General features: G+C 50.5%; 1 protein-coding gene across 2 annotated transcripts in view; it reads right to left on the reverse strand.

Annotated features, from left to right (window-relative positions):
* The window catches only part of EVL (Enah/Vasp-like), an 80,354-nt gene that overhangs the window by 40,043 nt on the left and 24,469 nt on the right, over nucleotides 1–15,842 (reverse strand). For both annotated transcript variants that reach the window (XM_065870843.1, XM_065870844.1), the window contains exon 3: nucleotides 12,020–12,197. In XM_065870843.1, the coding sequence (XP_065726915.1) occupies nucleotides 12,020–12,197 (178 nt within the window). The remainder of the gene's footprint in view (nucleotides 1–12,019; nucleotides 12,198–15,842) is intronic.

Below are 15,842 nucleotides of genomic sequence, written 5' to 3' on the forward strand. Positions count from 1 at the left end.
ACGCGGAGCCTCAGGGAACGGGTGTCCTCAGTGACCCTTTGTCGGGGATAGAAAGTGCCCACGGCCTCCGCAGGAGGGAGGTGAAAACAGCTTTTTTCCTTAGGAGAAAAAAGCAGGTAATTTTAAGAAGAAAAGAGGTTTATGAAAAGCAGAATCCAGCCCCGGCTCTACGAAGCCAGGAGGTGGGGCAGTGAGAGGAAACGGCTCCGGGCCTCACTCTTCAGGAGAGGCCCCTGGCCTGGGCGCCCTCCTGTGGGAGCTGATGCTGCAGCGGTTAAGGACGTTGGAAAGACTGGGGGAACATTCATCACCAGCACCAGCTGGAAATGCACCAACGAATGATGTTATCACAAGCAAACCAGGTAACAAAGGGCCACACCGCTATGTTCTGAGAGACGTGCTTTAACTCATCCCGTGTGGATTTGCACCAAGCCACCAGGTGCTCCTTTTCCTTTTTTGCAGAGTCCCAAAAGATAAAGTGGAACTATTCTGGTTGTCATCAGGGTGAGGGTAGGCCATGCCTGGTGAACCCCTGGAACTCCACAACATAGACAGTTTGAGATTCACTGCATTCAACCCCCAAACTGCAAGCAAAGTTGCCTTTGACCAGGCAAGCCCCTGTTCCCCTCCCTGCCCAGCGCCAGCATCAGGCTTTAACATTCTGAGGCATTCCTGCATCTAATCCTGAGCCCAAGGCCTTTAAAGGAAAGCCACACTCCCACGCGGAGCCTGGACGCTCTGAGGTGTTGCCTCCTGCTTGTGACAAGCCAGCCAGTCTTCAAAACTCCTGCCACCAGCACCGTGCTTTGCTGTACACCCATGATCTCATCTGAGGTAGGCATGACCACCCCATTTTACAGATGAAGAAGCTGAGGCTGGGAGGAGTCCTGCCCAAGGTCTGACAGCCTACAGCAGCAGGGCTGCTCCTGGCCTCTCCCCTGTGAATGCAACTTCATGGTCCTGCCCTAGAAGCCCAGGCACTGGGACATAGGTCCTCGCAGCACCCCTCCGGGGGCTCCAGAAGCCCTAAGGTCCTGGGGAAACGGACTCCTGCCTCCAGTGCTGGCTTTAATGGTCTCCTGCTTGAAGCATTCTTGGGCTCCAGACCCTGGCAGTCTGTGCGGAAGGCCCAACATGCCGTGGGGGGCCCTCTGGGCCGTCTCTTCCACTCTGCCCGGCACTCAGGCTCGGTCACATGCACATGACATTGGCCCCCTCCCCTCATCACTGCTGGTGACCTACCGGGAGCGTCTATGACTCTGGGATGAGTTGAGGGTCGCCGCATCTTCGGATTTGAAGTTTCTTGAGGTCTTAGCAGGAATGGAGGAGGGGACCCTCAGTTTTGGTCTGGGGTCTTCCCACTCTGAGTGAGCTACAGGACAGCATGACTGCCCACTGGGAGGGTGGACTGGATGTCACTGGAGAGAACACGGACAAGCCAAGCTCTCAAGCCCTCCCGAGCCCCGCCTTCCAGGCTCCACAGCTCTCTTCCTAGCCCCACCCTGGGTCTGGGTCCCAGGGAAAATCCTTCTTTAGGAAGGAATGGGTGTGAGGTGGGACAGCGGGAGGAGGCTTGGGTGCAGGCGTCAGCTCCGCCCTGATGTGCTGTGCAACCCGCACAAGTCCCTCCCCTCACCGGGTCCCAGCTGCAAAAGGGAAGCCCAGCGCCCTGACGTCTAAGCCCTTCTCTGGTCCCACATCAGTGCTGGCCGGGCCTCCACCATCTGTCCTCCACACCTGTGGAGGCTTGGAGGGGGAAGATTATTCTCAAAAGCCCACTCCCGCCAGAGGGCTGGAGGCCATCAGCCTGGGGCCTCGCATCCGGTGCCACCAGGGCCCTACCCTTCAGGAACAACGAAAGACAACTAGACAGTGACTGCGGGAAGTTCTGAGAGAACCTAGTTTAATGAAAGAGCGCTCATCTGCTGACAAGGAACAGCAGTGCCTGTGAGGGGGGCAGAGCAGAGGCCTGGGGGAAACAAGCTTTATTTACCGGACACCTACAGGTACAGGTGTCACACAGGAATTGTGTGGGGTGATCCTCCAGCCATCAATGGTATTATTATATCCATTTTATAGACGAAGTGACTCGGCAGGGTCACACTGCTTGTGAGTAGCAGAAATTTGGACCCAAGGGTGAGACTGTGATTTATAATAAGAAATGTATATTGGTCTTCGTACACTGTTCCCGGCATATAGCTCCTAAAACCCTTGTAATTTCCTAAATAGGAGCCAAAGGGGCATCTTTCGTGATAACATTTAGTCTTCTTCTCAATTCCTGAAACAGCTTCAGAGCATGGAGGTGAAATGGGTGTATTCTAACAGGCCCTTTCAACCACCCTTGAGTTGATGTTAATGCAGGAACTTTTGATTAGAGGGCTGGAACTTTCAGTCCCCACGCCCTCAACCTCTACGGAGGGCAGACTGGCTAGAGATTGGGTTCAATCACCTGTGGCCTATGTAATGAAACCCCCATAAAAAACCGAAAAGGATGGGGCTCAGAGATCTTGGGTTGGTCAACATGTGGAGGCTGGGGAGGGTGCTGCCTAGAGAGGGCACAGAAGCTCTGGGCCTGTCCCACACGCCTTGCCCCGTGCATCTCGTCCATCTGGCTGTTCCAGAGTTCCATCCTTTTCTAATACACTGGTCGGTAATCCAGTAAGTCAGACATTTCTCTGAGTTCTGCAAGCCACTCTAGCAAATTAATTGAACCTGAGGAGGTCACAGGCCCCTCTGACTCATGGCCTGTTGGTCAGAAGCACAGGTGACTGGCTCCTGAAGGGGGTGGGGGCGGTCTTTTGGGGCTGAGCCCGTAGCCTGTGGGATGCTGCCTGCAGGCGTGTCTGGACCGCTCAGTGCGCTGTCGGAGGGACGCGGTGCCGGAGCACAGGCGTGCTCGGAGGAGAGGCGGGAGGAACGCGTGGCTCTCCTTCACACCGCGGTACTCTGGCTCCAAAATGTACATTCCCCGCCCACCCCCCGCCTCCCGGGGGCCCCGCTGCCTCTCCTGCTTGTCTCTGGAGGAGAAGAGGAATAGTGTTCAGATCCCAGCCTCCCTTATCCAGCCGGCACTGTTAGGTGACGATCCAAGGAGATACCAGACGGGACGGAGATGGAACTTGTTTTGTTTTTACAGAACTTCTAGCCCTTCCTTTCAGACTCAATGGCCCCTTTTTATTACAAACATTTTATAACACTCCCTGTATTATACTGAAGTGAAATTTAAAGATTATATAACCTACCTATATAAATTAGAAAAAAATAATAAAGGAGAGAAGAGAGAAAAGTAACCAATAATAAGACAACACTGCACCACGTAAAAGCTCAGACAACTACAGTAGGAGACATCACCAGTCAGATGCTGGCACCACCCCCAGACTCACAGTGACCACTACTGACACAAGCGGTTTCAATAATGCGGTGCTGTGTGTGTATCTCACCAGCAATAACGCTGGAGATAAGATTTTCCGAAAGAGAAAACAATTCTTGGTAAAGTTACAAACAAACAAACTAAACAAACAAACTAAAGCACAATTTTCTTTTGAAGCATGTGGTGTTTGCATTCCTAGAAAATTCAGCACATACTAAAACTGGTATTAAAAAAAAAAAGGAGGGGCTTCCCTGGTGGCGCAGTGGTTAAGAACCCGCCTGCCAATGCAGGGGACACGGGTTTGAGCCCTGGTCTGGGAAGATCCCACGTGCCATGGAGCAACTAAGCCCGTGGGCCACAACTACTGAGCCTGTGCTCTAGAGCCTGCGAGCCACAGCTACTGAGCCCACGTGCCACGACTACAGAAGTCTGCACACCTACAGCCTGTGCTCTGCAACAAGAGAAGCCACCGCGATGAGAAGCCCGTGCACTGCAACGAAGAGTAGCCCCCGCTCGCTGCAACTAGAGAAAGTGCAGCAATGAAGACCCGACGCAGCCACACATAAATAAATAACTTAATTTAAAAAAAAAAAAGGAGTGCTTTTTCTTGCAACACAGTGAAGCTCTGTCTCAGATAATTAAGTCCCTTGCTTCCACGTGCCTGGTGGGACACGCAGGACAGCACGGGATCACGCGCGGCTGCCCAGCGCACTGTGATGCGCCCAGTGCTCCTGGCTCTCTGTCCACCGGCCACCGAACGCCTCCTCTCCGCTCCCACACTGTCCCCATCAGAACCACCTGACTAGTCCAGCCTAAGCACCGATGCCCACACAGCAGAGGAGACACGCCTGAAGCCACAGGCACGGCGGCGGCCGAGCTGGCCAACAACCAGATGCCCGACCTCCAGGCCAGGCTCTACCCACCGAGGGCGGAGCTTCCCAGGGAACCCAGACGCTGTGCTGGGGGAGCCTCTGCCTTAATCGGACGGGGCTTGGCTGGTCACCATCACAGCCTTTCATGCGCCGTGCTGCGCTGAGCGCCTCAGAATCTGCCCATCTTACAGATGGAGAAACCGAGGCACAGAAAAGGGAGGTGATTTGCCCAGGCTGCATGCAGGCGAGCAGCACCCAGGTCCGCTAACCTCCGGGCCACCATGGCCTCTTCCTCCGCGGAGCCGACGGGGCACCACACACAAAGGGCTCTGAGGGCCTCTGGCCTGGGGGGACCTTGGAGGACAACCAGCACTGCATGTTTCAGATGAGGAAACTGAGGCCCATGGAGGTCACTGCACCGATCGAGGGCACACGTGAGGAGCAGAGCTGCGACCAGAGCCAGACCTCCTGAGTCCTAGCCCAGAAGAACAGAACTTGGGCTCCTGAGATTCAGGAGGTCAAAAAGGCTGCTGCTTCTCACACGCATTTCCTGAGCTCCCTGTGTGCCTCTCCGGCTCTGTTCCTGGAAAATGGCTGGTGACTAAGGCTACACCGGTCCTACCACCAGTAGAACCAGTAAGGTGGCGGGTGTTGTGAGTAAAACACGTAAGTATCCCGGTAGAGGGGATGTGCAGGGCCGAGGGTGCTGGCTGTAGCTGCCCGAGACGGGAGGCCGTGGGGTGCGGCAGCAGGCGCACGGGCCGGGTGCTGGCACGGCCCGCCGAGGTCTGTCCTCTCCGGAGCTGCCACAGAGCCCTCGGGGAGGCCAGCTCCCCTCTGTCCTCCCCCTTCAACCAGAGAAGTAGCTCCAAACAGCAAAACAGAAAAACAAAAAAACTCCAGTTTTTTTCTGTTCTGGCCTCTCCCGTTGCAGAGCACAGGCTCCGGACGCACAGGCTCGGTGGTCATGGCCCACGGGCCCAGCCGCTCCGTGGCATGTGGGATCTTCCCGGACCGGGGCACGAACTTGTGTCCCCTGCATCGGCAGGCGGACTCTCAACCACTGCGCCACCAGGGAAGCCCTCCAGTTATTTTGGAAAAAAAACTTGGCTAAGTATTTCTAAGATCCTTCCCATCTTTAAATTTATTTCTAAATATAGGTCAATGAGGGAATTATTTATCTACACATTTGCTTTTCCAACAAAAGAGCCATTCTTCTTTTTCACGTTACCGAGTGAATCATTCGGGGAAACGCTTTCTCAGACAGGCACCCAGACACCTGAGAGCTTGAAACAGCTAGGTCTTCTAACTCCTAGACCCCCTCCCTGCTTTAAGAAGCCAGATGAAGGAACAGCCAGGGAATCTCTCTGACCTACTGACATGATTCTAGATTCTAAACAGAAAGAAGTTCCTCCAGCAGAAGTAAAGTTCCAGGGAATGAAAGAGAATGAAAGTGAATGTTTTCTTCTACGCCTATGCAGCCGAGCATGGATAACAACGACTCCTAAGATACAGATGAAGTAACACGACTCCACAGCAGCCGGGTGAGGGAGGTGTATTTATTATCCGTCGTGAGCCTGAAACACACTACATGACAGCAGACTGCCTCCACTCATTTGCCAAAGGAAATAAAAGATCTCTTGGTCATTGGAGGGCGCACCTGCCTTGGGAGTGGGAAATTATGCAGACGTGACTAAAGGCGCAGGAGGTTTGCAGCCCTGCGCGTGGTACTGCACTTAATTAAAGCTACTCCTGAAAATAATGGGGAAAATGAAATCTCAAATTAGCATATGAAGAATGGTCATCACACTAGTAAACAAAAACGCAAATTAAAATGATACGTTTTCCCTTCTCTTGTGTTTGCTAAGATTATAGGAGTACTAAGGCCTGGTCCTGGTGCAGGCTCAGCAGTGGGTGACCATCGACTGGGCTGGACACAGTACAAACCAGTCCTCTCATTCCGGAAGGTGTATTCAGCAAGATACGTCAAAGCTTTAGAAATGTATGTATCGTTTGACTCAGAAATATCCCGAGATATAATCGGACAAGTGCGTAAAGATGAACACAAAGCATACATACAAATTAACATATAAACATACAAGAGAGCCTGAGAGCCTGTAACAGCCCTCTGTTACACGAATATAGTAGTGAAAAATGGGGACAACTTACTTACAAGCCGAAGGCTGGTTAAATTGTAGTAACATCTCTATATGGTACTCAGTACAACACTCTGGCCACTTAAATGGTGAGGAGATCCGACTTCCTTGGCACAGAAGGACATGCGTGCCATAGTGCCAAGTGAGAAAAGCTTACAAGACAGTACATACAGACTATTTCTGGGGAATAGCTCTTCAGTCATATGTGAACACAGAAAACTCTGGAAGGCTACATAAGTGTTAACAGCAGTCATCTCTGGGTTTTAGGATCAGAGATAATTTTTTGTTTGCTGGTCTGTATTTTCTATTTTTCAGTTATAAACAAGGACTACGGATGATGAGGGATGTTGCCTCCTGGACGTGCTAGGTCCTTCGGGAAGTAAAGAAGGACATTCTTCCGTCTCGTTTCTACACAGGGCTTTTCCTGCTTCTAGCATCGGCCACAGTGACCACATCTGTAAGCAGTGAACTAGCATTCACTCTGTCCAGACAATATACATAAAACCTAAACCGTTAGGGCTAGAAGGACCTGTAGAGAGCTTGATTAAGTCTGTATCCCTCCTTTCAGAGACGGGGAAACTGGGGCCCCCAGAGAAATGACCTGTTCAAGGTCAGAGGCAGGCTCACGTGGAAGCATATAGAAGCGGTTGCCTTTATAAGGCCACTAAACTGTGAACTGAAGTCTGCTAAGAGAATGAACTGCAGCAGGGAGGGAAGCTGAGCTGGGCCGGGTGGCCAAGTATAGCCTGTAAACACTGCTGCCCTGCCTGACAGCTGGCGGCTTTACCAGACGGTGGTGCGCGCCCACTGAGGACAGCAGCCGCAGGGAGTCCAGGTACGTGCATCAGTGGTGTGGGAGCTGAGACGGTGCAGACCTGCCGGCACCGAGGCCCGCGTCCTCGGTCCTCTTTCTGTAGCAGCTGTAACGTGCCATGAGCCATGCTCACTGCCCTGACCAAGCCCCTGTGATCCCCAGAGCAAGAAGCCCACCCGGAGCTGTGGGCTCAGGCTGGGCCCAAGGCTGGCTGACCCTCCCCTCTGACCTACTGAGGCACTGCAGAGTTGTAGAAAAAACACTGGATTTCAAAGCAGGAGCCCTAAAATTGAGTCTCAGTTCCACTGGAAGATTCTGGCAGACATGTCACCTCTTTTAACCCCAAGCCCCCATCTGAATAAATGTGTCTAACAGTAGCCGGCCTGACAACCTGTGGGAAATAAAAGCCGAATTATAGGCTCTTTAGAGTATAAGAAGTCCTTTCTTAGCCAGCTGAGGCCTACCTGTGGGGTTGCCTGGTTAGTGGGAGCCCCTTCCCTCAAGAAGGGCAGGGAAGGGGCACGTGGGAGAAGATCCTGGTAAGAAACAAAAATCCTGGGCTTTGCAGAGGAAGCCTAGATGTTATTATTACTACAGTCATTATCTCTGCCATCCAACTAGACCACAGAAGCCCCACTCTGAGTCCCCCTAAGCACACACACCACCCGCGGCCATCACACCTCGTCACGGAGCGGTACCCACAGGGAGGCCCCGTTTCCGCCAATGTCGGCACTCCTCCTTCACGCAGAAGACGGCTGCGCATTCGGAGACAGACGGCTCCTCCCCACACCCCAAACTACCTCCAGGTGCCCATTTCTACAGAAAAAGCCCCAAGAACCCAGGGGCTGACTGCCCCCCTATCCACCGAGATAACCCCTGAACCCAGAGCCTTGTGGGTCCCAAGAGAACCCTGAGCCAGCTCTGCACTCCTGTCCCTACCCAGGGAACCGAAAGCACCAGGCAACAGGACCATTATTTACTTTGCTGATTTGACTTGCTAAATTGGCTTTAGGTTCCCTAGGCTGGGCCTGAAGTTGAAGAATGAGTACCCAAAACTCACTGGCATAAAGACAGGTTTTGTGGGTACCACGGAACCAGGCCAGCAAAACAGATCTCCCGAGGGTCTGACTCTCTCCTCTCTTGCACGCAGAAGTCAGGCAGCGAGAACATCGCTCTGTTGCGCCCGTTCTTTCTCCAGAATATGGTCAAGAACTCTGGCTGAACAATGGGTTTCACCAGGGTGACGGGCAGGAAGGAACAAAGAAAGAACAGAGTCGTGACCTGTCCTCAGCACACAGAGGATGCAAACTGCGAGAGTGGGTCAAGTCCTGGGTGTACATCCAGGGAAGCCCCTTCCCCTCTTGAGCCCCGGCCTCCTAACCCAGCCATGTTGTGTGGGGACTCACTTCCCAGGGCTGAGGTGAGAATCAGGTTAAGAGAAAGGGGTGTGAAGACTGGGCGGCCACGATTTGCTCTCCTTTGCTTTCAGGTTTGTATCTAAGCATCTTGTGTCTGCCAGGTTTGTTGGACCCCAGGAGGCCACACTAGTGTCGCTCACGCATGAGGGGGAGGTGGGACATGCTGATGAGACCCTGAGTCTCAGGAAGTCCACGATCCGATGGCCCGAGCCCCAGATGCCTAGCACAGAACAGGACATGCCAGTGAGGAGAGGAGGGGCACTTAGGAGGTGCCAGGCCCCATGCCGGGCAACTGAATCCTCTCCACAACTCTGGAAGAGGGACTTATGACCCCATTTTACAAATAAGGATGCTGAAGCCTACAGAAGATAAGCAAATTCAACAGGACCAAAGGGGAAAGAACCAGTATTATTCACGCTCTTATTCCATACCAGGCACTATACACTACGTACTCTATAAACATTTTAAACTTAACCCTCATGACAACCCTAGGAAGTAGGGTTTATTACCCCAAGGCCACAGGTGGCAGAGCAAAGACTTAGTATAAGATCTCACTGCCGCTGAACACACGCTTTTCTCACTACACTTGGCCCCTGAACAACGTGGCGGTCGGGCTCTGAGTCTGCATGGGTGAAAACCTGCGTGTAACTGCACAGCTGGCCTCCACGTCCACGGCTCTGCACCTGCAGATGCGACCAACTGCACATCATGTAGGGCCGGAGACGCATTCATGGAAAAGAAACCACTGTCAGTGGACCACCTGGTTCAAAGCCGTGTTGGTTCAAGGGTCCACTGCACCGCAAACCGCCTCCCGCCGAGGAGGGTAGAACACAGTTTGCCAATACAGAGGGGATTTGATAGAAGCCTCACTGTCATCCTGCAGCAGGGGCCTCCTGTGGTAGCTGGTGGAGAGGCTGCCTGTGCCCTGCCCACGCTCTGAGGCTCGAACTACAGGTCAGGGTGGCATAGCCGTATCATGGAGGGGCACTCCACAGTGACAGAGCCGGCTGCAGAGACACATGGGTCCAGGGGCGAGTCTCTCAGACGTAATGTCGAGGGACAGAAATCAGGCCCCGACGTACACACTATATGATCCATTTACACGAAGTTCGAACACAGGTAAGAGTGCTCTGTTGTCACAGAACCTGACATCCTGGTTTTCCTGGGAGGGGGTGGAGGGATTTGGTCCCTGTCAGGGCCTGGCAGGGGTTCCGCATATGCATTTGTACAAGCTCATCGAGCTCACACTTCAGGTTTCTGTACGGTGCAGTGCGGTACACCCCAGGTGAAGAAAACGCTTCCTCCTCAGCGGCCCCACGGTCTCCCCTCCACCAAAGGCCGTGGAACCGGGATGGGCGACTACTATTCATGCTGAAAGTTTCAAGTCAGGCCACTGTCACCTTGTGAGCACACATCCACCCCCTACCCCAACAAAGACACCCATTCAACCCAGAGGAGACGCAGGAGGTCGGGGTTCTGAATCTGAGTTACTACCTGGCACCGGGAAGTTATTTCTTCATACTAGGTCACACGACTCCTATCTGAAAATGAGGGCTGGATTAGCTGATTTCCTTGTGATTCTATGGTGAAGTTAAAAAAATAACTAGTAGTTGCTTTGCGTCAGTCATCTGAATAAAATAAAACCTTCCCCCCCCCCCCCCTTAATGTATCTGTATGTACAGATAAAATAAAGCTTAACTCCCACATCCCGGGGCAAGTGAGGCAGCTCAGATCGGAAACCTTAAACTCGGCTCACTCCGCCACGAAGCTCAAGGCTTTTGGGTGGAAAAAAAGACAGCTGACTACGCGGTTATTTGGTGCCTACAATGTTGCAGGCAGGCCCTGCACTCATCACTCACACCACTGTGGTTCCTCGCTGCGCACCCCCAGTTCTCAGCAGAAAATCCACAAACCCTGGGGCCTTTTCACAGTGGGGACAGAACCCTACAAGTACCGGTTCTATGTACCACCTGCGGGAAGCATACTCAAAACGTGTTCTTTATTTTCTTAAAAAAATTCTCCCAGGGTTTAAATTGGGTCCCAAAGCTCCAACCTGTCAGGCACAACAGATACTGAAAAGCCATCTCCCTCCAGGTTCCAAGCACTATGTCTCTTCACTTCCCACCCCAGTTCTGGCAGCAGCAGCAGCAGTGACAGTAACGATACCCACAAATACTAATACTGGGTGATTAACATGTGTCAGGCAGCCTGCTAACATACATTCGACTTCATTTAAACGTAGAAACAACCACGTATCACCCATCTTATAGCTAAAGAAACTGAAGCCTAGAAAAATGACCAGGACTCAAGGCCAGCAGGGCACCCCGAGGCCCAGTTCCTCACTACCACGCTCTACCAAGGTAAGATCTCCAGCAAAGTGCAAGACTGTCTCTGTGGCCACCAAGATGCCAACATCCTGGAAGGCCTGCGACCTCCCTCTGAGGCTAACACTACAAATTTCCGAGAACAGCCACGTGTGTTTTTGCTCCTTTGCTTTACCTGCCCTGCATAGAAGCTTTTGCTAGTGCCACTTGCCGCCCCCAGCCCCCAAGTCTTCCAATTTGGAGCCTTTCACTGTGCAATCCGTGCCACCCTTCTAATTCCACATCCAATCTCTTTCCTATCGGCACCGCAGTCTGCAGAGACACTGCAGCGTTCTCTTTCCCAGCATGTGCGGGGCTTTCAGGCCCATGCGCCTCTGTATTTGCTGTTCCCTCTGCCTGGGATGCCCACTCCCACCTCTTTGCCCTTCAAAACTCCAGCTCAAATGTCACCACCCGCTCAAAGCCTCCCTTGGCAGCCCATATGGGCAGTCCCTTATTTCCCTTTCTGTGTTCCCCAAGCCCCTGCCCTGCTCATACCTTATGAGCACATTTATCACAATGCGTTACAGTTAGCAGTTCATGACTCCGTCTGCTCCAAGATACCAAGTGCCTTGAGGGAAAGGCCTCCATCTACCCATTTCTTACCTATTCTGTCTAGTCAGTTTCTAACACTCAGTAAATGTTTAGTAAAAGTGTGCTAAACATACGCATAACTGAATCCAAGAATACATTTTTGCTTGTTCCCTCCGATCTACGCCAAACATGTGTCTAGAATATCGAATTAGGATGACAAATGTAAAATGCATCTGGACACTTGGCTTTAGGAACACAGTACAAATCTGTATCTCACCAAGGGCAAAAAAGATGCAAATGCCATTCTCTCCTCCTTCAAATTGCTAACATAGCTTTAAATCTAGAGTCAGGCAGTGCGTTTCTCTGAGAACCCGCAAAGCATCAGCTCAGCGCAGCTGCAGGGCGAGGACACCCAGGCAGCCAGAACTGTAGGAGGGCAGAGGTAGAATGAGAGAGAGTCTAGGCACCAGGCCAAGACAGAGCCCCGCTTACCTCCTTCTTGGGAATTCATGATGTTCAGGGCAAACAGCATGGCATTGGAGAACGTGGTCGCCTCTTCCTTACTCGCAAAGTTTAAACCATAGACCTGGCGGGCATCTCGCCACTGGTGGAAGGTTGGCGTTGCCTGATTGTACTTCAGCCCTTTCACGATTGAATAATTGATCACAACCTGAAAGGGAAAAGAGAGAGAAATACGTGTAAATAAATAAAAGGTAAGTGAGCTGTGTGGGGCAAGGATATTGTGTCCCCTGGGGCTACAAGAGGACAGGGGGACGGGGATGGGGTCAGCAGAAGGGGAAAGCACGACCTGGCAGCTTTTCAACATGATCTATACAACACTGAGGGTTTGAAAACTAGTTATTTCATTTAACTAACAAAGAGTGTGGTCGTGACCTCCACATGAGAGCCCTAAGCTGGGAGTCAGGTTCCCTGGGTCCTGGTCCTGGCCCTGCCTCCCAGCCGTGTCACCCTAGGCGGCACCGCACTTCTCTGGGTCTCAGTTTCGCCAGTTATAAAATGGGGATAATGATCCTGGCTCTACTGACCTATTGGGGTTACTGCAAAGGTCACATAGTGACACATATCTTATGGAGGCTTCTAGATATAAAGATCCTTAAGGGTGAGAGCCTTTTCTAATTCATATTTATGCCTCCCATAGCCCTCTGCACAGCGTCTAATACTCAGAAAGCACTAAAAAATGGGTTATTAGTTAAAAGGACAACTATCCGTTCTTTTGCATGTGGCTATTCAGTTTTCTCAACACCATTTATTGAAGAGACTGTCCTTTCCCCACTATATGCTCCTGACTCCTTTGTCATAAATTAATAAAACCATATCTGATGGGTTTATTACTGGGTTCTCTATTCTGTTCCGTTGATTTTTGTGTCTGTTTTTATGCCAATATCATGCTTTTTATTTACTAAGGTTTTTAATTACTATACTAAAATAACAGTAATATAGTTTGAAATGAGGGAGTGTGATGTCTCCAGCTTTGTTCTTCTTTCTCAAGACTGCTTTCGCCATTCGGGGTCTTCTGTGGTTCCATACAAATTCTAGGATTACTGTTCTAGTTCTGTGGCATTTTGATAGGGGTTGCGTTGAATCTTGTTGATTGCTTTGGGTGGTGTGGACATTCTAACATGAGCACAGAGTCTGCTCTCTTTTCCTTGGTGAGTCTGGCTGAAGGCTTGTCAGTTTTGTTTACATTTTCAAAGAATCAGCTCTTAGTTTCCTTGACCTTCTCTGTTGTCTTTTTAGTCTCTATTTCACTGATTTCTTCTTCTTTTTTAAAATGATCACCTCCTTCCTTCCTTCCTTTCCTCCCTCCCCTCCCTCCCTCCTTCCTTTCTTTCTTGGCTGCGTTGGGTCTTCGCTGCTGCGTGTGGGCTTTCTCTAGTTGTGGTGAGCGGGGGCTACTCTTCATTGCAATGCGCAGGCTTCTCACTGCGGTGGCTTCTCCTGTGGTGGAGCGCGGGCTTCAGTAGTTGGGGCACGTGGGCTCAGCAGTTGCGGCTCGTGGGCTCTAGAGTTCAGGCTCAGTAGTTGTGGTGCACAGGCTTTGTTGTTCCGTGGCATGCGGGATCTTCCCGGATCAGGGCTCGAACCTGTGTTCCCTGCACTGGCAGGTGGATTCTTAACCACTGTGCCACCAGGGAAGTCCTATTTCATTGATTTCTGCTCTCATCTTTGTCATTTCCTTCCTTCTACTAACTTTGGGCTTCTTTTGTTAATCTTTTTCCAGTTCCCTGGGGCATAAAGTTAGGTTGTTTGTGACTTTTGTTTCTTGAGGTAGGCACTGACTGCTATGAACTTAGCGGTAGAATGCAGAACTGCTTTTGCTACATCCCACAAATTCTGTTATGTTATACTTCCATTTTCATTTGTCTCCAGGTACTTTTTTTTTTGCGGTATGCGGGCCTCTCACTGTTGTGGCCTCTCCCATTGCAGAGCACAGGCTCCGGACGCACAGGCTCAGCGGCCATGGCTTATGGGCCCAGTCGCTCTGCGGCACGTGGGATCTTCCCGGACCGGGGCACAAACCCATGTCCCCTGCATCGGCAGGCGGACTCTCAACCACTGCGCCACCAGGGAAGCCCTGTCTCCAGGTACTTTTTAAATTTCTCTTTTGATCTCTCCTTCAACCCACTTCCGTAGCATGTTGTTTAATCTCCACATACTTGTGACCTGAAACCATAAAGCCCCTAGAAGAAAATATAAGTAGTAAGCTCCTTGACATAGGCCTTGGTGATGATTTTTTGAATCTGATACCAAAAACAAAAGTGACAAAAGCAAAAATAAACAAGTGGGACTACATCAAACTAAAAAGCTTCTGTATAGCAAAGAAAGCCATCAACAGAATGAAAAGGCAATCTACTGAATGGGAGAAAGTGTTTGCAAAACATATATCTCATAAGGGACTAATATCTAAAATATATAAAGAACTTGTATTGCTCAATAGCAAAGAAACAATCCAATTAAGAAATGGGCAGAAGATCCGAATAGATATTTATCTAAAGCAGACATACAGATGGCTAACAGGTACAAGAAAAGATGCTCAACGTTACTAATGATCAGGGAAATGCAAGTCAAAACCACAAGGAGATATCATCTCACACATGTCCGAACGGCTGTTATCAAAAAGACAAGAAATAAAGTGCTGGCAAGGATATGGAGAAAAAGGAACCCTTGTGCACTGTCAGTGGGAATGCAAATTGGTGCAGCCACTACAGAAAACAGTATAGAGGTTCCTTAAAATTAAAAATAGAACTATCACATGATCCTGCAATTCCACTTTTGGGTATTTACCCGAAGAAAATATAAACACTCAATCAGAAACATATATGCACCCCCATGTTCACGGCAGCATTATTTACAACAGCCAAGATATGGAAATAACCTAAGTGTCCATTGATGTATGAACAGATTAAGAAACTGTGGTATATACACAATGGAATATTACTCAGCCATAAAAAGGAATGAAATCTAGCCATCTGTGACAACATGGATGGATCTCAAGGGCATTATGCTAAGGGAAAGAAGTCAGACAGAGAAAGACAAAAACCGTATGATCTATCTTGTATGTGGAATCTTAAAAAAAAAAAAAAAAGCTCATGGATACAGAGAACAGATTGATGGTTGCCAGAGGTGGTGGGGGTGGGGGTAGGGAAGGGCGGGGGAGAAATTATGCCTATGAAACCACTTAACACAGCTGCTAGCACACAGGTTGCCAGCAAGTGTTAACTGAGAAATATTAAGGTCCTCAGAGATGGAAATATGCAAGCAGAGTCTAGATAAGGCTGGATGGCCTGCTGTTAGTGATACAATGGAAAGATTCTGCTTTAGGAGAGGTACAAGATGATTTCTCGGATCTCCTCTGGCTTTGAGGCTCTAGGGTTTTGTGACCCGAATTGGAGATAACTCAGTCTATTGTCCCCCCCACCCCGGTCAGGAAGGAGAGCTCAGGAAAAGATTCGGAGACGCAAGGGGACATGGCCAAGACACCCTGTGTGCTGGCTGGGGCACTAAGATGAGAACTCTGATTTATTGCTCCATCCTGCTGTGCTGTTGGATAAAGGCCAGAGGATAGCAAATACGGGCAATATCCACAAGAGCTTTTCCCCCAAGTCTCAGCCAGGTGGAAGGTAGGTTTGGATTGTCCTATAGTGAAAAAAGAGTGAGCAAGTGAGAGAGACGGAGGGAGAGAAGCACGTGTACTAAATTAGCTAAAGAAACACAACAGTTTCTTAACTTAGTTGTTACATACTGACACTGCAGTTTTGGCCAACATCTATACCCAGGTTCCTCGGTGGTTCTC

Source organism: Phocoena phocoena, chromosome 2 (assembly GCF_963924675.1).
Source record: "Phocoena phocoena chromosome 2, mPhoPho1.1, whole genome shotgun sequence".
NCBI classification, from domain to species: domain Eukaryota; kingdom Metazoa; phylum Chordata; class Mammalia; order Artiodactyla; family Phocoenidae; genus Phocoena; species Phocoena phocoena.